The sequence below is a fragment of the Rhinatrema bivittatum genome, chromosome 4 (genome assembly GCF_901001135.1).
Source record: "Rhinatrema bivittatum chromosome 4, aRhiBiv1.1, whole genome shotgun sequence".
Classification (NCBI taxonomy): domain Eukaryota; kingdom Metazoa; phylum Chordata; class Amphibia; order Gymnophiona; family Rhinatrematidae; genus Rhinatrema; species Rhinatrema bivittatum.
In genome coordinates, this window is record NC_042618.1 from 382,980,529 (window position 1) to 383,004,959 (window position 24,431).

Here is a 24,431-nt window from a genome sequence, read left to right on the forward strand (position 1 = left end):
GTGTTCCTGCCTAAGGCAAAGGTGTGAAGGGGTTAGTTGGAAATGGCTGTTGTCTAGGAATTCAACAGAAGTATGTAAGAGAATATTACCCCGATGCAGCAGATTCTCTTGGTTCTTGAGTTTGTGGGGAAAGGGGAGGGAGTTTGGTTTTGGAATGCGTCTCCATAGGGAGTGGAGGGGGAAGGAAAGGGGAGTAGGAGGAGTAGAGATAGGGTAGGGTTGGATGGGAGATAAGGGTTGTTTTTTATGGTCAGGAGATAGAGCAGCTTTTAAACTAGAACAAAGGGGAAAACCGACAGTCGCTCAGCAGTGCATGGTTCGGAGAGAGGTATCTTCAAAGGATACTAATGATGCATTAGAATTAGGGCATCCCAACAGTGAGGTTCCAATAATAAGAAAAGTAGTCCAAGTGCCTGTAACTAAAAACTCACCTGAGCTAAAAAATTCTAACTTATCCCTATCAGTTAAAAAGCAGAATGAAAATACAAACAAAAAACAAACTTTGAAATGTTTGTATGCTAATGCCAGAAGTCTAAGAAGTAAGATGGGAGAATTAGAATGTATAGCAGTGAATGACGACAGACTTAATTGGCATCACAGAGACCTGGTGGAAGGAGGATAACCAATCGGACAGTGCTATACCAGGATACAAATTATATCGCAATGACAGAGAGGAGCACCCGGGAGGCGGTGTAGCACTTTACGTATGGGATGGCATAGAGTCCAACAGGATAAACATCCTGCATGAGACTAAATGCACAATTGAATCTTTGTGGGTAGAAAACCCTTGTGTGTTGGGGAAGACTATAGTGATAGGAGTATACTACCGTCCCTCTGGTCAAGATGGTGAGACGGACAGTGAAATGCTAAGAGAAATTAGGGAAGCTAACCAAATTGGTAGTGCAGTAATATTGGGAGATTTCAATTATCCCAATACTGACTGGGTAAATGTATCATCGGTACATGCTAGAGAGATAAAGTTCTTGGATGGAATAAATGACAGTTTTATGGAACAATTGGTTCAGGAACAGAGAGGGAGCAATTTTAGATCTAATTCTCAGTGGAGCACAGGATTTGGTGAGAGAGGTAATGATGGTGAAGCTGCTTGGCAATAGTGATCATAATATGATCAAATTTGAATTAATGACTCGAAAGGGGACAGTAAGCAAATCTACGGCTCTCAAGCTAAACTTTCAAAAGGGAAATTTTGATAAAATGAGAAACAGAAAAAAACTGAAAGGAGTAACTACAAAGGTAAAAAGTGTGCAAGAGGCAAGGTCATTGTTGAAAAATACTATCCTAGAAGCACAGTCCAGATGTATTCCACACATTAAGAAAGGTGGAAAGAAGGCAAAATGATTACTGGCATGGTTAAAAGGGGAGGTGAAAGAAGCTATTTTAGCCAAAAGATCTTCATTCAAAAATTGGAAGAAGGATCCAACAGAAGAAAATAGGATAATGCATAAACATTGGCAAGTTAAATGTAAGACATTGATAAGACAGGCTAAGAAAGAATTTGAAAAGAAGTTGGCCGTAGAGGCAAAAACTCACAGTAAAAACATTTTAAAATATATCCGAAGCAGAAAGCCTGTGAGGGAGTCAGTTGGACTGTTAGATGAACGAAGGGTTAAAGGGGCACTTAGAGAAGATAAGGCCATCGCGGAAAGATTAAATGCTTTCTTTGCTTCGGTGTTTACTGAAGAGGATATTGGGAAGGTACCCGTACCGGAGGTGGTTTTCATGGGTGATGATTTAGATGGCTGAACCAAATCACGGTAAACCTAGAAGATGTGGTAGGCCTGATTGGCAAACTGAAGAGTAGTAAATCACCTGGACCGGATGGTATACACCCCAGGGTTCTGAAGGAGCTAAAAAATAAAATTTCAGACCTATTAGTAAAAATTTGTAACCTATCATTAAAATCATCCATTGTACCTGAAGACTGGAGGGTAGCTGATGTAATCCTAATATTTAAAAAGGGCTCCAGGGGCGATCCGGGAAACTACAGACCAGTTAGCCTGATTTCAGTGCCAGGAAAAATAGTGGAAAGTGTTCTAAATATCAAAATCACAGAACATATAGAAAGACATGGTTTAATGGAACAAAGTCAATATGGCTTTACCCAAGGCAAGTCTTGCCTCAAAAATCTGCTTCACTTTTTTGAAGGAGTTAATAAACATGTAGATAAGGGAGAACCGGTAGTCATAGTGTATTTGGATTTTCAGAAGGCGTTTGACAAAGTTCCTCATGAGAGGCTTCTAGGAAAAGTAGAAAGTCATGGGATAGGTGGCGATGTCCTTTCATGGATTACAAACTGGCTAAAAGACAGGAAACAGAGAGTAGGATTAAATGGACAATTTTCTCAGTGGGAGTGGGCAGTGGAGTGCCTCAGGGATCTGTATTGGAACCCATACTTTTCAATATATTTATAAATGATCTGGAAAGAAATACGATGAGTGAGGTAATCAAATTTGCAGATGATACAAAATTGTTCAGAGTAGGTAAATCACAAGCTGATTGTGATAAATTGCAGGAAGACCTTCTGAGACTGGAAAATTGGGCATCCAAATGGCACATGAAATTTAATATGGATAAGTGCAAGGTGATGCATATAGGGAAAAATAACCCATGCTATAGTTATACAATGTTAGGTTCCATATTAGGAGCTACCACCCAAGAAACAGATCTAGGCATCATTGTGGATAATACATTGAAATCATCGGTTCAGTGTGCTGCAGCATTCAAAAAAGCAAACAGAATGTTGGGAATTATTAGAAAGGGAATGGTGAATAAAACGGAAAATGTCATAATGCCTCTGTATCGCTCCATGGTGAGACCGCACCTTGAATACTGTGTACAATTCTGGTTGCCACATCTCAAAAAAGATATAATTGCGATGAGAAGGTACAGAGAAGGGCAACCAAAATGATAAAAGGAATGGAACAGCTCCCCTATGAGGAAAAATTAAAGAGGTTAGGACTTTTCAGCTTGGAGAAGAGATGGCTGAGGGGGGATATGATAGAGGTGTTTAAAATCATGAGCGGTCTAGAACAGGTAGATGTGAATCTGTTATTTACTCTTTCAGATAATAGAAAGACTAGGGGGCACTCCAAGAAGTTAGCATGTGGCACATTTAAAACTAATCAGAGAAAGTTCTTTTTCACTCAACACACAATTTTGTTGCCAGAGGATGTGGTTAGTGCAGTTAGTGTAGCTGTTTTTAAAAAAGGATTGGATAAGTTCTTGGAGGAGAAGTCCATTACCTGCTATTAATTAAGCTGACTTAGAAAATAGCCACTGCTATTACTAGCAACAGCAATATGGAATAGAATTAGTTTTTGGGTACTTGCAAGGTTCTTATGGCCTGGATTGGCCACAGTTGGAAACAGGATGCTGGGCTTGATGGACCCGTGGTCTGACCCAGTATGGCATGTTCTTATGTTCTTAAGTATTGTGGTGGGGCGGAGTTTGTGAAGCGTGTTAACAAAGGGACACTACAAAAAACTGGAGTTGAGACATGAAAGGAACATGAGACTGTGCCTGTTGACATGAGTAGATTGAAACCAGTGAGTGAGATCAACTATCAATGTGGTACTACAATATCAATTTGTACTTTTTAAGCATAAAGCAGAGCTGCTTACCTGTAACAGGTGTTCTACCAGGACAGCAGGATGTTAGTCCTCACATATGGGTGAATAGCAAGCTACAGGCTGAGTATGAGGCCAAGCAGCACACAACATGTGCAACAGGCACAACAACTGGGGTGCTGTTGGCAAGGATGAGACAGCCTGAAATTCACAGCGGGTCGAGGTAGGACGAGTTGGGTTCTTACACTAGGAACAAATTTCTTAGGACAGACTGGCCAAAGACTGAATCCTGTTGTCCAGCCTTGTACAGGCAGTAGTGAGCTGCGAAGGTGTGGAGAGAGCTCCATGTCGAAGCCCTGCAGATGTCGGCAATCGGCACTAAACGGTAGTGTGCTACTGACGTTGCCATGGCTCTGAGTGTGCCTTCACTCGTCCCTGTAGTGGAAGGCCTGCTTGCTGGTAACAGAATGCAATGCAGTCTGCCAACCAGTTTGACAGTGTTTGCTTGCCCACCGCATTCCCAAGTTTTTTCTTAACAAAAGATACAAAGAGTTGGGTGGATTTCCTGTGGGCTGTAGTGCGGTCTAAGTAAAACGTAAGAGCACACTTATAGTCCAAGGTGTGCAGAGCTCGCTCACCTGGGTGAGTGTGAAGTCTTGGAAAGAAAGTGGGCAAGACTATGGACTGATTTAAATGGAAATCAGTTACCACCTTAGGAATGAATTTAGGGTGAGTGCGAAGAACCACCTGATCATGGAGGAACCTTGTGTAGGGTAAGTAGGTCACAAGGGCCTATAACTCATTTACCCTGCGAGCAGACGTGATGGCTACTAGGAAAAGAACTTTCCATGTAAGGTATCTGAGTTCGCAGGAGTGCAAGGGCTCAAAAGGAGTGTGCATGAGCCGTGCAAGTACCATATTGAGGCCCCATGCCCCGCTTTTCCTTCCAGTCATTTTATCTTGTTATATTATGTTATTTATTATATTACATTACATTACTTATTATGTTATTTCTCCTGTTATTTGGAACTATTTAATCACTTGCATTTTATGCCTTTCACCTTGTTGATTATACCTTCCTTGCTTTTTCGTTTTACTCCCTCTCCCCCCACTGTTCTTTGTATTTCTCATAGTTCTATGTAAACCGATATGATGTACCCACGAATACTGGTATAAAAAAACTGTTAAATAAATAAATGGCGGGTGGCCGTAGAGGAGGCTTAAGCTGTAATAAGCCTCTCATGAAGCGACTCTCCAGGGGTTGAGCCATTATCGGGGCATCCCCTATTCCTTGATGGTAAGCAGAGATAGCACTAAGGTGCTCTCAGATAGATGTCTGAAGACCAGATTCAGAGAGGTGCCAGAGATAATTTAATAGACTCGATGTGGGGCAAGAAAAGGGATCCAAGCCCCTCTGTATGCACCACAAGGTAAATGTCTTCCATTTAGAGCGGTAGGATTTTGGCATGGAAGGCTTCCGTGAAGCTACTAGGACTTGAGATACGTCACTTGAAAGGTTGAGTGGTTGTAATATCAGCCTTTCAACATCCAGGCTGTCAGAGACAGGGCCTGGAGGTTCGGGTGGCGCAACTTGCCGTGATTCTGTGTTATGAGGTTGGGTGACGTGCCCAGGCGAATGGGGTCCTGGACAGAAAGGTCGAAAAGTATGGGAAACCAAATTTGGTGAGGCCAATACGGGGCTATGAGAATCATTAAGCCCCGGTGTGACACTTTGCGCCGGTCCACACCTTGTTAATTATATCCGTTTCAGGGTCCAACCCTGTATGAGCTGCACTAGTCACTCAGGAACTCAAATAATAGTTTAAAGTTATTTTTCTGTACAAGTCCTCAGGCGGGTTTTGAACCTCCTCCACCTGGATGGGAGGCTGATGCCTTCCCCACTGAGCTAGCAACTCAGTTTCTGAAGTCTAGCTTCAAAAGTCCATCTTTAACAAATCCAATGTTCAAAAGTCTGGCCCTGCTGGGCCTAACTGCCACCACCCACCGTACCTCTTGGGATGGTTTTTCTCGTCCCAGGATACAACCACCCGCTTGGCAGTTCTCTAGGTAAAGTGTCTTTATCGTAAGTCCAAGCCAACAGAAGTCCCCGCGCTCACCTTCCTTGTAATAGTGGTTGCAGTCCTTCACACCGTCGGGGATATCCAGTGTCCAAGTTTCCCAGAGCAGCCAGGCAGCCCGTTCCTTCCTCCTCAGTCCCCGGCAGGAGACTGCGACTGCTCTCCCAGGGCATTATTTTTATCCTCCAGAGACTCCTCCTCCACTCGCAGCTGGTTGGCTTGGAACGGCCCCTCCTCACTTTGGCCCTCCCCCTGGAACCATGGATTGGCCTCACCAGCTCCACCCTTAATTTCCCACACCTGTGGCTCCTCTGGATCTACAACCTCAGGGGGAAGGAACCAAGGGACATCTCTAGCCTGGTGTTGCCGTATTTTCATTCCCCCCTTCTCCTGAATCTTTGGTTCCTGGGTTTTTAACTGACGTTTCTGGTTTGGGACATAGACCCCATCACACCCAGTCTTGTTGTAGCTTCACAAGAGTCTTGCTTATTAGGAGAATCGGAGGATACGCATAAAGCAGGCCTTTGTTCCAGGGACGGGCAAAGGCATCCCTGGCTGGTGTTTGCAGGTCCCTGTGCAGGGAGCAGAAACATTCCACTTTGTGGTTCTGACTGGATGCAAAGAGGTCGATGTTCAGATGACCCCATCGGTGGAAGATTCTGCTCGCAACCAAGGGATCCAGAGATCATTCGTGGGGCTGGAAACGTTGGCTGAGGCGGTCTGCCAGTGCATTCTGAGTGCCCGCTAGATAAGTGGCTCGCAGAAGAATGGAATGCGACAGGGCCCAGGCCAAAATCTGCGCCACCTCCTGGCAGAGCAGAAAAGAGCCCGTGCCTGTTGCGTCCGGTCGCAGACAGCTCCGACCGCTCTGCCTCACCTCTTTTTTGCCTTTCTCCACCTCCATGGGCAAGATGGCTGCCTCCGGTGCCGATTGCCGAAACCCTCAGCGTGTCCAACTCAGCATGGGCGTCCCTGTCCGCCATGCTCCTTCCCGTGGCCTCCTAGGGCATGTGCGTGCACGCTGCCTACGCTTATCTACACGTCATGGCGGGAACCTCGGGGGCGTCCCCACCGCATGACGTCAATACCTCCAGGTATTTAAGCCTCCACTCTGCTCACAACGAATGAGTTAGCAAGGACTTCGGCTTAGCTACTCTGACCGCTTCTAAGCTGCACACTTAGACTCCTTGCTACCCTCCGGGGTATTTCGTTCCTGAAGAAGCTCTGGGCACCCGCTCCCAACTAACCCTTCGGGGTCTTCTACTACTAACTAAGGCAACCACTCCTTGGGGGTCTTTCTTCTCTTACAGGATCATATGTGCTTCCTGGTACTTGCTCCTCGAGGGCCTATCCAGATCAGAAGTATCCTGCATCAGGGACCGCTGGTCCCACCTTCACCAACTACCAAGAGGATTCCTGCACTACTCTTTAGTGAGTACCTCTATGATTCAGCTCTCCATTTCCACCCATCAGGTTCGGGTTATCCCGCTCTGCGGAACACTACCAACCTTGTACATCTGGGTGAGACTTCTCCATCTGAGGCTGTCTGAATGTATCGGCACCTTGCTGGACTTCAGTGCCATCTCTTCCTGCATTATTACCATCTATCTACAGCAGTACAATAAAGCTTTCCATCTCCAGTATCTGCTCTCTGAGTCTAGCCTATCACTGTGGTTCCCCATGGGGTCCCTCCCCCTGCAGATGACAGTTAACACTCTTGAGGTCCAGGATGGGATGAAAGAAACATTCCTTCTTGGGCACAACAAAATTAATGGAATAGCGCCCCGTAGTTTCCTGAAACACAGGCATGGGAACCACAGCTTGCAGCTGCAGGAGCCTCAGAAGTGTAGACTCCACTGCCTGCTTCTTTTACGAGGAGTGACAAGTAGACCCCATGAACATGTCCCGATAAATGTTGCAAAATTCCAGCACATAGCTTTCCCATATTACTTCCAGGACTCATTGATCCAACGTAATCTCGACCCTCTTCTGATAAAAGAGAGATAGGCGTCTCCTATCTCCTCCACCTGAAGGTGGGTCGGCAAACCTTCACTGGGAAGCTTGGGACTGGCCGCCTCCCAAGCCCGCTCCTCTCTTGGACTGACAGGGTACTCCCTGTACATCCAAAAAGCCGAATCCTCTGAAAAGTTGGATTCCTGTAGGGATGAAAATGCTTTCAGCTCTGAGATGACACCTCACAGATAAGGGGCGCTGTAATTGCTTCTTATCCTTTGGTAACCAGGGAACTGAATATTCGCCCCACTTACTGGCCAGCTTTTCCAACTCACTCTCAAACAAGAGTGAGCCTTTAAAGAACATTTTCGTAAGATTAGCTTTGGAGGCTGCATCAGCTGAACAATTCCACAAATCACAGCTGACGACTGGCCACTACCCACTGAAACTACTCCTCTAGCCGAGGTACGGACCAAATCACAGCTCGCGTCTGCCAAAAAGGAGGGTTCCATAACTGCTCTGGAATGTACCTCCGAATCATCCACCTCCTGAGAGAGAAGCAAGAATGTGCCATAAGAGCACAACATGAAGCAATCTGCAAGGTCATAGCCACCGCATCAAAGGCCTGCCTAAAGATAGACTCAATCCGCCGATCATGCACATTCTTCAAGGCCGCTCATTCCTCCACAGGGATAGTCATCCATTCAGAGATGGCACAGATAAGAGCATCCAATTTGGGAAAATGCAAACGTTCCTTCACAGCTGGATCCAGAGGGGGTAATTTTCAAAGGAGTTACATGCATAAATGTAACTACTATTGTAGCAATTTTCAAAAGCCATTTACTCACGTAAAGTGCACTTATGCGAATAAATCCTTTGGACGATTCAATGGCATATATTGTAGCAATTTTCAAAAACCCACTTACACGAGTAAAGTGCATTTACTCGAGTAAAATCCAGTTTTAAGTGAGTAAATGCTTTTTAAAATCAGGCCCAGAGTGTATAGTCCTTCCAATACCCAACCCCCTTTGAAACTTGCCTCCGGGATGTCCCATTCAAGATCAATCAATTTTTTAATGGCCTTCATAACAAGAAAAAAGCAAGAGGCTTTACATAAGGAAACCAAAATGGGATTCTTCCTCTGCTCTGACACAGACTCTACCCCAGGTACTCCCAGCATTTTCAAGGTCTGGGAAATCAGGACCGGTAGTTCATCTTTATGAAAGAACCACAACATGGTTTGATAAGGATTCAAACCAGGAAGAATTTCCCCATATTCCAAAGAATCAGGATCCGCCTCATCATCTGTGCCATCTGGGTCCCTACCTGGGATACCAGAGGTGAACCGAAGCATGCCACAGCACTTAACCATAGGATTGGAAGAGGGACGGCTGAGGGTCCAACCTGACAAGAGTGGGCAAAGTGGAGGACTGTGCCTATACACAGGCTTGTAAATCCTGAAAAAACTCCACCCACGAAAAAGCAGCTGGATCCAGATCAAACCCAGAAGGTACTGGAGCAAGTCCAACTGAAATGCCATCTCCTGCAGAAGAGCCAGTCAAGGGAGTACCAAGATCTGGTGCACTGCTCACCAACATCGGAACCAGGCCATCATCAGAGTGGGAAGATCCAGTTTAGCAAAATCCAAGGAAGACAATTCTCCCTGCTCATCCAAACAGCGCTGACACGTTGGAAGACAGGTCAGGCTGAGAAGCCCTAATATGACAGGCACACAAAGAGAAAGGTGCTAAGGCTTCTTATTTACGGGCGCCATGAGCAGTGGTACCTGTGTGTTTAAATGGCTCACGTTTGAAAAAAGTTGAGCACACAAATTTCAGGTTCCTCTGAAGTAAGCGCAGTAAGGCACACATCAACTAGTGCGGCTAGCTAGAGCGAATTACCGTGTTCAAAAAGGTTATGTGCACAAAAGTCACGCCTAATGCGGTGTGCACTGCACACACTGACGTCCTGTAGAAGACAATAAGATATGCATGCACAGGAGCGTGCAAAAACGCCACTGCAGCCTACCACACAGTGCACAGAGAAAAGCCTGAGTGCAGGGCCTAGACTACCGAGACCGCTCAACCCGCCAGGTTGCCCAGGTCCCTTAATCCCAATGGGAGTGGGAATGACATCAGTATGGCACACCGAGCATGGAGAGCGAAGGAAAACCTAAAACCCCCTCTGTAAATAAAACTTCCTTTTTTTTTTTTAATTTACCAGAGTTCAGTGCTTACCGGCTGAGTATAGAGATGGTCTTCATCTGCGGAGGGGCAAGGGCAATTTCTGTCTCCGCCACGCTCAGCCTCCTGCACCTGCTGCCTTTCTGCTGCACAAGTTCACGCCGGGAACTGGCTACCGGACCAAGGCACACCTCTGAGGGACCACAGAAATCACCTCAGGAATTTCTCAACTGAGGGAGGGACCTTTAGGTATCACCGTAGGAGAGCAGGGGTTTCGTTTCTCAATTTAAAATTCTCCTTCCAAAATTCACAGTAATCCCCATAGGAAGATGCTCGTCCAACATGTGCTGGAGACGGAGAATACTGGCAGGCTGGGGTCACTGCAGGAGTGTGTATATATATATATATATATATATATATATATATATATATATATATATATATATATATATATACTGTGACGTCAGCTTACTCCATCTCCATTTGCTGGCAGGGGAGCATAACCCACTAGTCCAGAGTCCATCTGTCTACATGCTAAGAAACTGACTAATCAAATAAGCATGAAGAGAAATGCTATCACGGGTCATTGTCTATATCTTGTATTTCTTTGAGAAATAAAACGTTTAAAAAAATATATGGAATGATAAGGAAAAAAGGCAGTGCAGAGAAAAGTTAATAGGTAATATTAGTTCCCATTCTAATAATTTCTTCCAAACTGCAAGATGATGCCACTTACGGAGCCTGGGTACGTGTGGTGTATTCTTTGAACTCTGTGTCATGGATGGTGAAGTATGGCCGGAAATCACTGCAATACTTCAGTGGAGAAATACAACTGGGGGCCAAACACAAAGGAACATTAGAAAAAAAAAAAAAAAAAAAGAAAACGAACATGTATATTAATGTACTAAAAAACCCCAAAAAAACAAAAAAAAACTTAGAGATAAGAAAAAAAGATTGAAGAACAAGGTAAACAAAGGTGAAAAACAGGTGAAAAACAGGAAAGGCAGTTAGAGATGGTTGCCCTTTTCTATTGAAATGTCAAGACTCCACTTACCTAACAAGTGCTAAAACTGTTTCCGAGGACTCAGAAGGTGATGGGGCCATGACCACCAATGATTCACCTAATAAGACTAGTTCCCAAAGCATCTGGATGTGAAGGAACACCGGACAGAAACATCTGGAAAAATAAACATTCATGAAATTAAGAAACACTTTAGTTTCTGTTCTTTATCACACATAGAATAATAAAACTGTTAAAGGCAGTACATTCTGTATGAATATTCACCTATTAATTAGCTGTGAAATAAAATCAGCCTGATTACTGTATTAAGTAAATGCCCGTTTTTAAAAATGGATACTAAAGTGCTGCCCTACCAGTTTCTAAGCCAAAATAAATCTCATAGTAGATTCTGGACATGAATAACAACAAGTCTCATACTTACAAATAAGTTCATAAAATTTGTAATGTCAAACTATTTCACCATACTATTTCCACTGCACCTTTGTTTCTGGAATATTCTATAGATATGTACTAAATAAATACTAATAATTGTAAATGTAAAGAAATATGCTTTGAATTTTTACCTGAACAGGTCCACCTCATGGATAGTGGGTAAGGATATAGATATGTGTGTATCTGTCTGGAAGACAAGTGTGGGAGGGGGTTCTCAGAAAATTAGCCAAAACATAGGAGTTTCCTACAGGCATAGAATAATCATTTTGACAAATACATGCACCTATTTAATGACTTCCCTATACAATTATCCTAAACAGAAATTAATATCATACTCGAGGTATCATGACATGGTCCGACAGACAAGGTTAAAATACTTAAATTTTGTTTTTTAAATTATATTTTTCCTATCTAAGGGGGTCATTTTCTATACATATCGCACGCGAAAAGTCCCTTTTCGTGTGCGATAGCAAGCGGGGGCGGAGTCGGGGAGGGGAGGAGTCAGGGCGGCAAGGAGGTAGACACGGCAGTATCTTCGCTGGCGGCAATAAGATAAGCCACGTTATCGCCACCAGTAGCACGCCCAATAGCACTACCTTTCATGGTGGCGCTATTGGGTGTGAAAGCCGGCAGCGATAACACCGCAGTGGTGCGATCGCTGCCGGCTTTCGCAGGCCCACGCCCCCCGTTACCGCCGGGATTTACCATTCTCTGCGAGAATGGAAAATCCAGGCCTAAATAGTATTAGTGACACAAACATTGTAGAACAGGTAGGCTTCTCAGACACATCAGGGGGACCTCACAGCCAGTTGGATTTTCAGGATATCCACAATAAATATGCATGAGAAATTTTTATCCATGGGGTTTGCAATGAGTCTCTCTCTTGCATATTTATTGTGGATATCCTGAAAACTTGACTGACTATGGGGCAAGGCCTAGCATATACCAAAGAAGTGATAAAATGATGTGGAATACCCGGGTACTGGCTTCCAATCAGTTGTAGAATTAAGTTTAAGCTCTTATGTTTTGCTTTAAGGTCTTATCTAATGGACTCCCTATATAACTTGTTAATCTTTTAATACCCTACCAACCAACACATTCATTGTGCTCTATTCAGCAGGAACTTCTTGTTGTTCCCTCTTCACTTAAAATTAGAGAAGCACACCCAAGAAACAGCTTTTAGCTATTTGGCACCTGCATTATGGAATTTTGTCCCAATGACAATCAGGAAAGAGAAAAATGACCTGAAATTCCATAAGGCTTTGAAAACATGAAAGATTTATCAAGTTTATGAAGATCATTTTGTTTAGCTTAGAAGCTATTTGGTGGCTTCGTTTTTTACTTCCATTTATCTTGTTTGATTTTTAATATTTTATTTTTCTACTTTTTTTTTTTTTTTACTGAATTTACTTAGTTTTTAGGCATTATATTTGTTTTTAAATATTTTTTTCATCTTTTATTGAATTTATTGTTCCTAGAAATTTGCTTATGTTTTCTTTTTAACTACTATGATAGTTTATAAATTGAATGGCAGGCAAACAAATCAAATATCATCATATCAGAAGTCAGTTTCCAGGCAGCAACCTCTAGAAAGGCTGCACTCACTCATGTTACATTCACATCACTAGCATATGGCTCAAGAGACTACAAGACAGTCTAAGCTTTTATAATCATCTTCCTCATGCCAACAATCTCATGAACAGATATGTCAGAGCATTCTTTCAAAACTTAAAACTTTTGCCTACTGCACCGTAAAGAATAAGGATTTGCCAACAAAATGCTTTATTACTCCAGGCAGAACATATTCCAAAGCCTGCAGTTGCTTGCTGAATTTAGGGACTAATAATAAATGTGCATTATCCAAAGAGGAAGCCTCAAGTCTAAATCACTTAGAGAGACCAAAGTCACCTTTCTTGGAATAAAGTGGGCAGCAGCTCATGCATAGAAGTTATTGTCCTTCTCTGAGCTCATAATAAAAAGAAAAATGTATGCTCTATTTTAGAGTTTAAAAGAAGCATCCAAATTACCTCAGGTTTTAATAAGTACCAGATTTTTTAAAGGGTGGAGTATAAAATGGGCATGTGTTGGATGCTGCACTTAAAGAACACATCTCAACACTGAAAGTATTTAACAAGAAGTTCCACATAGAACTAATTCATCCTAATTTTTGGAATGTGAACACACTTCTCTACATTTATATGCGGATCCCCAAAACAATGCCATATCAGAAACCTCTTGCACACCCTGTCCAGAAAATTTGATGTGGATTGGACACCCAACAAAATAGTTATTAGGGATGAACTCAAGACATGGAGATCTCAGAAGCCCTTCTCCCTTCAAAAGGTTGAATAAGAGAGAAGTCAATAAATGTCTTCATTCTAAAAAGACAGCTTATGCTAGCAACATTTTATTATTATTATGGTGAATTGTCTTGGTGACCAAGACTTCAGGTAGGTATAACTAGTCTTTCCTATGGCATGCAGCACTTTGCGAGTTACGTCAAGATACATTCTATGTCAGGTCCCAAAAAACAAGAAAAATATTTCCTGAAGAGTCACTCAAAAATGTATTACATCCAGTTTTACTCAAAAATGTCTAGTCCTTTTGCATAACAACAAAAGGTTATGGGTCAGATATCTTAAGAGCTTCCTCCCATTCTGTGTCTATGGGAAAAAGGAAAATTGGTTCTTACCTGCTAATTTTCGTTCCTGTAATATCACAGATCAGTCCAGACAAATGGGTTTTATTCATCCCTACCAGCAGATGGAGGTAGAGAACAAAACTTTGGGCACTGCCACATATACGAGAGTGTCACCTGCAGTCCCTCAGAATTAATCGATACCCAAGCCAAAATAATTATAATTAGAGGGCGAATGAGGATACTAAAAAGGATACCCCTGACCAACTGGAAAACCAATTTAGAACAGTAAACTGAAAATACTTTGCAAACAAATTACAGCAGTAAACCTAGCAGTCTTTTGGCATAGATCCTCAGAGTGGGCCTCTGGACTGATCTGTGGTATTACAGGAACGAAAATTAGCAGGTAAAAACCAGTTTTCCTTTCCTGAACATACCCAGATCAGTCCAGACAAGTGGGATGTACCAAAGCCTTCCTACACTGGGCAGGAACCCGAAAGACCTGCTTGAAGAACACTCTTCCCAAAAGGGGTCGTCTCTGGAGCCCACACATCCAAACAGTAATGCTTGGTGAAAGTATGTAATGAGGACCACACCACGGCTCAACAGATCTCCTGGGGGAACACTAGCTGACACTCAGCCCAAGACGTTGCCTGAGCTTGAGTCGAATGTGCCCTAAGTCCCACTGGAAGTGCTCTTCCTATGGATACGCAAGCTGCAGAGATAGTCTCTTTCAACCAGCGAGACAAAGAGGATTTTGACACCTTCTCTCCCTTTTTTGCTCCCCCAAACAGGACGAACAAATGATCAGAGTGACTGAAAACGTTAGTGACCTTCAAGTATGCAAAACCACTCGTCTCACATCTAAAAGATGGAGCTCTCGTCCCATCGAGGGATCCCGTGCCCAATCTGGAAACCCAGACAACTCCACGGTTTGGTTCACATGAAAACCCGAGACCACTTTGGGAAGAAATGAAGGCACCGTTCGCAAAGACACCTTGTCCGACGAAACCTGGAGAAACGGATCACGGCAAGAAAGCGCCTGTAATTCCGAAATCCTCCTAGCTGAACAGATAGCCACCAAAAAGACAGTTTTCAGAGTAAGGATCTTCAAAGACATGTGACCCAGAGGCTTGAAAGGTTGTTTGCAAAGGGCCCTCAACAGCAGATTGAGGTTCCAATCTGGACAAATGCTACGCAGAGGTAGACAGAGATGCTTGATCCCCCATAGAAAACGCTCCACATCTGGATGGGAAGCCAAAACTTCCCCTGTTCTCTCCCTCTGAGAGAACCAAAGGCTGAAACCTGGACTCAAAGAGAACTATGGGCCAACCCTTTGGATAAGCCCACCTGCAAAAAGGAAAAAAATATGGGAGATGGAAACCTTAAGAGGGTCCAATCCTTGTTGTCCACACCAGGTCTCAAATACCTTCCAGACTCTGGAATAGGCCAAAGAGGTAGAAGGACACCACAATTGTAGAAGTGTAGCAATTACTGGCTCGGAATACCCTCTCACATGCAATCACCTCCTCTCAAAAGCTAGGCCACGAGACAAAAGCGATCCACCTGATTCGAAAATATGGGACCCTGACACAGCAGGTCTGGCACATGGGTCAGGCGAAGAGGTCCATCTACTGCCAGATGTAGCAGGTCCGCGAACCAAGGACGACGAGGCCACTCCAAAGCCACAATTACTACCGACCCTGGATGGTCTTCTATCCACCTGAGCACCCTCGCTATAAGCGGCCACGAAGGGAAGACATACAGGAGGACATCGGTTGGCCACGGACACAGCCCCACCGCCCGACTCACTCCGATCGCTGAAGAACCTCTGCGTCTTGCCATTGAGACTTGTCGCCATGAGATCGAACTGAGGAGTCCCCCACGATCGCAGAGGAGAGTCCAGGCTCTTAGAGACAGTTCCCACTCCCCCGGATCTAACTGTTGACGGCTGAGGTAATCCACCTGGACGTTGTTGACTCCTGCTACACGTGAGGCGGCGATCCCTTCAAGATGGAGCTCTGCCCACTCAAACAGTTGAGCTTCCTGCGCCACCGCGGGACTCTTGGTTCCCCTCTGGCAGTTGATGTAAGCCACCATGGTTGAGTTGTCTGAGAAAACGCGCACCATCTGATCGTGGACCAAGGGTAGAAACTCCACCAGAATCCTGTGTACCGCTCTCGTCTCCAGTCGATTGATGGACCATGCCTGCTCCGCCGTCGACCAGAGTCCCTGCGCAGACTTGCCCAGACAAACTGCCCCCCAGCCACAAAGACTGGCGTCCGTGATGACCACCACCCAATCCGGGACCTTGAGAGGCATTCCCTTCTCCAGATTGCTCCGCGTCATCCACCAGGCCAGACTGGACCTGGCCGACTCAGTCAGAGGCAGGGACAGAAAGTACTGTTGCGACAGAGGACTCCAGTGGGACAGCAACGCTCTCTGCAGAGGTCTCAAATGAGCAAATGCCCAAGGTACCAGCTCCAACGTGGACACCATCAAGCCCAGGACCTGTAAATAATCCCAGACCTTTGGCAGCAGTAGACGAAGTAGACGAGCTACCTGCTCCTGAATCTTTTTCACCCTGTCTGTGAGAAACATTCTGCCCCGCTGGGTGTCGAAACGGGCTCCCAAGTACTCAAGGGAGCGAGAGGGGGCCAGATGACTCTTCTGCACATTGATGATTCAGCCCAGAGACTCCAGGAGTGACCTCACTCGTCTACGGACCGCACACACTCCTCCAATGACTTCGCCCGGATCAGCCAGTCGTCCAAGTAAGGGTGCACCAACAATCCCTCCTGTCGCAGGGCCGCAGTTACTACCACCAACACCTTCGTGAAGGTTCGTGGGGCGGTGGCCAGACCGAAGGGAAGCGCTTGAAACTGGTAGTGCTGTCCCAGCACCATGAATCTGAGGAACATCTGGTGTTCCTGATGGATAGGAATATGAAGATATGGCTCTGTGAGCTCCAGGAACACCAAAACCTCTCTTCTCCGTACCACCGCAATGACGGTACACAAAGTCTCCATCCGAAAACGCGGTACCTACAAACTCTGGTTGACCTTTTTCAGGTCTAGGATAGGTCAAAAAGTGCCCTCTTTTTGGCACCATAAAATAGATGGAATACCTGCCTTGGTCCTGTTCGGACACCGGTACCGGCACTACAGCCTCCAGGCTTAACAACCGTTGAAGCGTTTCCTGGACAACTGCACGCTTGCTTTGGGAAAGACAACGCGACTCCAGAATGGCCGACCGCAGAGGACGAGAAAATTCTAAGGCTTAACCTTCGCTCACCAATCATTGGTCAGATGTTATCTTGGTCCACTCCCCGTAAAAATGGGCCAGCCTGCCCCCGATCACCAGAGACGAAGAGTGGACCTGCCGAATCTCATTGGGAGGACCTACTGCCACCCGCTCCCTGGGTGGATCCGCCTCTAGATGTCCTTCCAGTCCCTCAAAAGGACTGCTGCCTATGCGAGGACTGTCTTGGGACAGAGGCCCCTGAGGATCTCACCGGACGAAACCGCCTTGACTCCCGAAAACGAGGCCGAGAGGAGAAAGGCTTCCGGACCGACTTTCAATCCTCCGGCAGCCTATTGCCTTTCATCTCTCCCAGAAATTTCAGACGATCGAGATCCTCACCAAACAGCTTTCCCTGAAAAGGCAAATTACAGAGCTGCGATTTTGACAAAAGATCAGCCGACCACTTTTGTAGTCACAAGTGATGTCTGGCTGCCACCACTTACACCATACCGCGAGCAGTGGTTCTCACCAGGTCATATAAAGAATCAGCTCCATAAGCAACCCCTGCCTCCAGGCGAGCTGCCTAGATTGGGGACAGAGTCCCAGAGGCCGTCTGCTCCTGCTACTTCTGGATCAAACACAAACAGGCCCGCTGCATGAGACTTGCACAGACCGCCGCTCGCAGGCCTAGACCCCGAACCTCAAAAGCTCGCTTGAAGTGAACATCGAACTTCAGATCCTGAACGTCCTTCAGAGCGGAAGCTCCAGCCACCGGGATGGTAGTCTTCTTGGTGACCGCCGAAACCACCTTCGGAACCTTGAGAACATCTAAATGTTCCTGCATCAGCAGATAAAGCTTGGACATTGCCCTGCCGACTCGCAGACCCGAGTCGGGGGAATCCCACTCCCGGTTAATCAACTTCTGGATTTTCTTCGGAATTGGAAAGGCACTGGAGGGTCTCCTGAGGCCATCCAGCACCGGATTAACCCCTTCTGCATCCGAATCCTCCACAGTGAGCTTAATCCCCAACTCTTCCAACACCTGGGGGATAAGCGGGCAAAGTTAGTCTCTCAAAGAGATGGATCACTTGCGTATCATCGCCTTCAGCCTTCTGCCCCTCCGTGACCCCCTGTTCCATTCTAGAATCTAATGGGTCCAGAGGGGGACCTCCGATCGGATCCTCATCTCGATCGTCCCCCGAGGAAATGTCTTCCTCCTCCTGAGACTCATCCGAATTGGAATCCAAGCGCGCTGGGCGCCCTTCGCTGGCCAGGATTCACAATCCTGCGGATCCTTTAGAGGGAACCTTCCTCCGCTTCGTCGAGTCCACTGGACTTACCTTCACACCGCACTTACCTGCCTGCCTAGCCAGGAAGGCCTCGTGCAGTAAAAGCACAAATTCGGGAGAAATCCCCCCCTTACCTGGGGCTCCCGAAGGGCGCTTGGGGCTGCTAGGGCCTGAAACATCTGGGTCTTTCGGTCTCAGCTGGACCATGGGAGAAAGAAGCGGCGGAGACGCCCTGGAACCCTGGGGCGAAACCCCCCTAATCTGGCTCCGCTTATGCGGCCATAGCCACTCCTTCCTGTGCCCCAAGCGCCGCTGCCACAGTCCTCGAATGTCTCCGCGACTTCAACTTCTTCTCCGACGCCCCCTCCTGCACACTCCATTCAGAGGAGGAGGTCATTAAGGGAGGCCGCCTGACCCCCCCACAGGCCCGGCAGAACTCCCCGTGCTGCTGGTCAGACATAAGCTCCCAAAAGAAAGAAAAACTCAGAAAAATCAAATTAAAAAAAAGAAAAGAAATTAATGGCTAAAATTGAAGCAATTCCGTTGCCCACAGCCCGGCAATGCAGCCGGGGCTGCGAGGGGGAGGGGCGCACCAAGCGGCAGCGGCCAAAAAAGGAAGAGTGTGCACTGCCTCCTGTAATTCCCGCTGGTACGCACAGAAGACCGCTGGTGCAGCTGAAAACCCGCGCGCTCCAAACGCAGGGCAGCCAAGTTAACAATTGAGGTACCTTTCCCCAACTGGCATCTTCCTCCGCTATCAGTTTTCCTGATCCGCTCGAGCACCACCAGGCCCGCTCCCGATGACTGCAGAGTCTACTGCCTGACAGCAGCTCAGCCTATGCTCGAGTTGCCTCTGCCGCAAAGCAGGCACCTTTTACCTTTTTTGTTTGTTTTTTTTTTAAGTCTTAAAGGCCCATACACCAATAAGAAAAACCCCAACTTACAAAGCTAAGGGTACTTCCCTGAAAACTCTCGGGCCGGCGGAGGGGCTTCAGGTCCCACCGAGGAAACCAGACCACTGGCTGTCTGGGGTCCCAGAGTTGCGGGCTCAACCCGAGGGATGGCCCTTCTTCTGGAACCTGCCACCTCGGGGAGCAATTTTCCTCAAAATATCCAGTCAGTCAGGACTGCAGGGTTAGCACCTCTACCATCTGCTGGAGGTAGAGAAATACTGAGGGACTGCAGTGGCACTCTCGTATATGTGGCAGGGCCCAAACATTTGTTCTCTACCTGCATCTGCTGGTAGGGATGAATAAAACCCCCTTGTCTGGACTGATCTGGGTATGTTCAGGAAAGAGTTTGTACATCTACCTTGTCAGTTTATTCAACAGCACTAAATTCTTCATCATTTGGTTACCTGTAAAGCACGCCAACTTTATCATTCCTACCTGTGGTGTGGTCTCAATCAGCTGCGTAGTAGTGCCAGGCTTATCATGACAGGTAGGAATACGCACCTGAAGGATACAATTGGATTCATTTTCTTTACAAATAACTGTGGTTTCTAGGGTGGCACAGGACAATTAAAGTCTAAAATTAAAGGAGTAAAATATCAAGGGCCAACAGCAGTTCACGTATTGCAGACAACTCTTCCAAATGATGTCCAATGATTCTATGCTACCCACCTGTTTAGGTTTTGTATTGAGGTACCAATGCAAGTAGTTCCATTGTACTTGAAAATGTATTAACGTTATAAAAGTCATCTATAACAGTCACTATTATAATCTCAGATGTGAATAATTTTTTTTCCCTTTTTATGGCAATTCAAATCTTTTACCCAAGTGGATAAGACTAAAAGTTTCTTCAGTCCACCTTTTATCTTCATATGAGGTCAAGAACAATTAGTTGGAAAATAAGGGAAAAACATTTTCTAAATTATAATCAGAATTTTCCATAAGTAATAAATTAACAGTACAATAGTGACAGATTTACAGATCAACCAGGGTTTTAAACATAAGAGACTGTGTGGAATTCACTATTTTTATGTCATCTTAGTTGAATGCTGCCCTAATTCTTTATCTGTGTAATTCATTTGAACACAGTCTGAAATTGTTCAGATGATATCTGAACTTAACAGCTAAAGAGCTAAAATGAACTATTAGAATTATTGGCCTTTACCTTTATTACAACACCCATGATGGGCAAGTTCAGCATTGTTCCTGGACATGGAGCAGGCCAACGATCAATGTCACTACAAGCTAGAAAACAAAGTTAATGAATACAGTGTGTTAATGCACTGGCCTTAAACTTTGGTGCTGAACAGAATGCTAAGAATTCTAAATTATCCAATTTATGCCACAGCAGTCTATAAAAGCACTGGAATACAATTTTTATCAACAGCCTGAATTTACAGGTATAACTTCATTGTACTGGGACCTTTTCTATAATTCATTGTTGCTTTGGTTTCTTTCGCATCTATGAAAAGTATGTAAAGCAATTACAGTTTTTGAAGATTAGATTAAATATTTATTGATATTTATTAATCGCTTTCCAGATAAAATATTTATTTTATTTATTTGTTTTTAAATGCCATTGTTTGGAGCAGTCCTTCACAGCGGTTTACAAATTAAACAGTACAGTGCACGTCATACATTTTATGAACGAGCGTATAGAGATTACAACTTGAAAATACAACTTGTGATTAATACAATATTATGGAGGTATGAAGCACTGGGATTGTACATAGTGTGGAAGTATTAACAAGAAACAATAACAGATAGTAGATAATTTAATGAGTGCGATTTACAATATACAATGGTGGTTTGGCTTATTTAACAGGTGCGGGATTGATCATTTAGCTTATCCAATGCCGTCTTTATATGTTTGTTTGAAAAGCCAAGTTTTGAGGAGTTTTTTGAAAATTTTCATATTGCTCTGGAGTCTCAGGTTTTCTGGGAGTGCATTCCAGAGGGTCGGGCCTGCCAGTAAGAATGCTCTTGCCCGTACTGTAGTGAGTTTGGCGGCTGCTACTGTGGGAATTTCTAGTAATGCTTTATTTGCAGATCTCGTGTTATGCTGTGGTATGTGTGTGTGGATTATGTTGTTTAGCCATTTGACTTCTTTCTCGTAGATAGTTTTGTGAATAATGGATATTGCTTTGAATTCTATCCATTTATCTATGGGTAGCCAGTGAAGTGATTTTAAGACAGGTGTGATGTGGTCTGTTTTTCTGTTACCAGTCAGGACTCTAGCTGCTGCCTTCTGAAGGACTTTTAGCGGTCGTATAGTAGATTTGTGTAGTCCTAACATAAGAAAGTTACAGTAGTTGAAGCTTGTGAAGATCAGGGATTGTAGGATGGTTCTGAAATCAGTTTGATTAAGCAATGGTTTTAGTCATTTCAGTATTAGTAATTTGTTGAAACCTTCTTTGATCTTTGCAGGTACGTGTTTAAGGTTTAGTTCCACGACTATCCAGATTCCGAGGTCTTTTTCTTTGTTGCAGGTTTTGATGGATAGTATTGTCGATTTGCATGGTGTTGTTTGAGATAGATGTGGGGGGTTTTCTTTGGAGCAGTAAGCATTCAGTCTTCTTGTCCATGTTGAGACAGAGTTTTAATCGGTTTAGGAGATTTTTTATGTTGTTGAGGTTTGAGTGTGACTGTTACTGGTATGAGGAGTTGTATGTCATCGGCATAGATAAAGTAAGTTATGCTGAGACCAGAAAGAAGATGACAAAGTGGGAGAAGATAGATGTTAAATAGAGTGGCCGATAGTGCAGATCCTTGTGGTACTCATTCAGATGTGGAGTTATTGATCTTTACTTGGAATGATCTGATTTGTAGAAAGGATTTGAACCAGTCTAGTGGTTCAAAATTAAAACACAAATTATATCATAATAAAATCAAAATTAAAACAAAACATAAAACATAAAATAACATTCCCAGCAGTGTCCAATCACAACTCTTTTCTTATATATGTTGAGTTCCACTTATAGCCAAACCTGCAGCAGATGTTAATTATACATAGACAAATATTATTAGCCACAACAACCAAGTTTTTAGTTTTTTCCAGAATTTAACCAAATTTAACTCTTCTCTTATCTCTAAAGGCAGACTGTTCCATAAATTCGGGATTACATTTGAAAGTGATCTTGCACCCAATCTGGAATGAATAAATTTATTTTTACCAATGGGAGACCTAAATACCATCTTTCTGCAGATCGTAAAGTTCTTTTAGTAACATGCCATTGCAAAGATCCCCTCAAGGAGGGAGAACAATAACCATTTAATATTTTTAATGCCAACACTAGGTTCTTGCTGCAAAGCATAATGAGGTATGCCACAGGGCAATGTCACAGTTAGGGTTAAGGCCAAGTGCTGTGAACTCAGTCGGATATACATTAGTCTAGTCTTTCTTGGGATTCAAAAATGAATGATTAAATACAAAAGGCATCAATAAGACTAGAAAAATTACTTTAATTCCAGTTTGAAGTAAATATTTAGCTTTTCCAATCTGAGTAAAAGACAGATGATTTATGGATGTCAGACAATGCTATTACTCACCCGCAACTAAATATTTAAACATAACTTACGCGCTGGCTAATTACATTATGAATATTGCAAAACCTATCTTTTCTTTTTGGCCCAGCATTTTCCTCCAGATTCGTTGGGGTTTCAACTCAATTGGGCTATTGCTGCATGAGCTTCATTCACAACTGCCTCAGGCCTTTTCCTCTATTTTTTTCATTTTTATTAGTCCTCCCACCTCACTTAGCCCTGCCATTCTAACAATGGTCCTTATCCAAGGCTCATAGATCACAGCCACCTCTGGAGCCTCAACCTCACGTCTGGCCAGTAGGTATCACCATAGAGTGATTGCTGGGACTTCCCTCCAGCTGAAGGTTGAGGATGCTGCATTCCTAGCTAGTTGGGGGAGCAAAGTCCTGACCTGGGAGCTGAACCCAAGCCCTCTGCATGACAGCGTGCACCACTGCTGATGAGCTTTCAGGTCAACTCTAATACAAAACCTTCTTTTCATAATTTGTGTAGAAATTAAACAAAAGCCATTAATATCCATCCTTTTTGTTCTGAATTTTATTTCATTTTTTAGGTCTGATTTGTCAAAAATCTTTGACTTTTTAAAAGTCAAACATGAATAATGGGTCCAAACCTTTTGAAAGTAAGCAACATTCTAGATAGGCAAAGGAAGATATTTAATGGATCATAATTTTAAGTCCAGTTTAAAATATACTAAAGTATGTATATATCTGACCTGCTTCGAGACAAGGATCACTTTTTTCAAAATACTCTGGAGCGATCTTCTTAAGCAGAGTCTGGAAAAACTTGATGTAAGGTAATTTGCTGATCATCACTAGTGACTAAAACAGAAAACAAGTTGAATTCTCATTAGGATGGAAATCAACCTAGGAAACAGCATTTTCTCTAAAGAAGCACATATACTTAATTTTCTCAAATTTGCTCAAAAAATCCAGAAATAAAAAAGTTTCAATAAATTTGCCTAATAGTTTGCAGGTTTCTACAAGAACAGCATCAGGTTTATTTGTGCCTGTAACCAGAAGAACAGAGGGGATGACCATGGCAGCAGAGAAAATACAAAATGTAGCTCTCTTCAGTATGTTATAGAGGCTGACAAGGTCACTGTGCAGCAAAGATGCTCTACAACAATTAATTCTGGAATAAGAAAGTATCTTAAGGGGGAAACCATTCAACTGACAGCAAATAAGTATCTCAGTGGGCTCAGATGAGTGCTCCCCTCTTTCCTCATCACTATTGTGACTTATCCACCAATGATGTTCTACAAAATCATTTTGGGGTTTCAGAACATTATTTTTGCAAGGATGAAAGCAAGGGAGGGAAGCAGTATTCTCAATGTTTCACACAGTTGGCAGTGGCCATTTCCTCAAAATTGTATGAGAAAACATGAATATAAGGATCATAGAAGGGAATAATGATGTTTCATTACTATTTCATGCAGCAAACAAATTGCAAACAAATTGCTAAGACTATAATATTAAGGTAGAGCAGGCAAGCAGTTTTATCATATTTGAAGC

The 24,431-nt window shown here is 44.1% G+C and overlaps 1 protein-coding gene across 2 annotated transcripts in view; it reads right to left on the bottom strand.

The window, feature by feature from the left end:
* The window catches only part of DENND6A (DENN domain containing 6A), a 138,989-nt gene that overhangs the window by 53,803 nt on the left and 60,755 nt on the right, over positions 1 to 24,431 (bottom strand). For both annotated transcript variants that reach the window (XM_029600934.1, XM_029600933.1), the window contains 6 exons: positions 23,633 to 23,738; positions 20,540 to 20,619; positions 19,813 to 19,878; positions 11,386 to 11,441; positions 10,856 to 10,978; positions 10,538 to 10,633 (listed from right to left, as the gene is read on the bottom strand). In XM_029600934.1, coding sequence (XP_029456794.1) covers positions 10,538 to 10,633; positions 10,856 to 10,978; positions 11,386 to 11,441; positions 19,813 to 19,878; positions 20,540 to 20,619; positions 23,633 to 23,738 — 527 coding nt within the window. The remainder of the gene's footprint in view (positions 1 to 10,537; positions 10,634 to 10,855; positions 10,979 to 11,385; positions 11,442 to 19,812; positions 19,879 to 20,539; positions 20,620 to 23,632; positions 23,739 to 24,431) is intronic.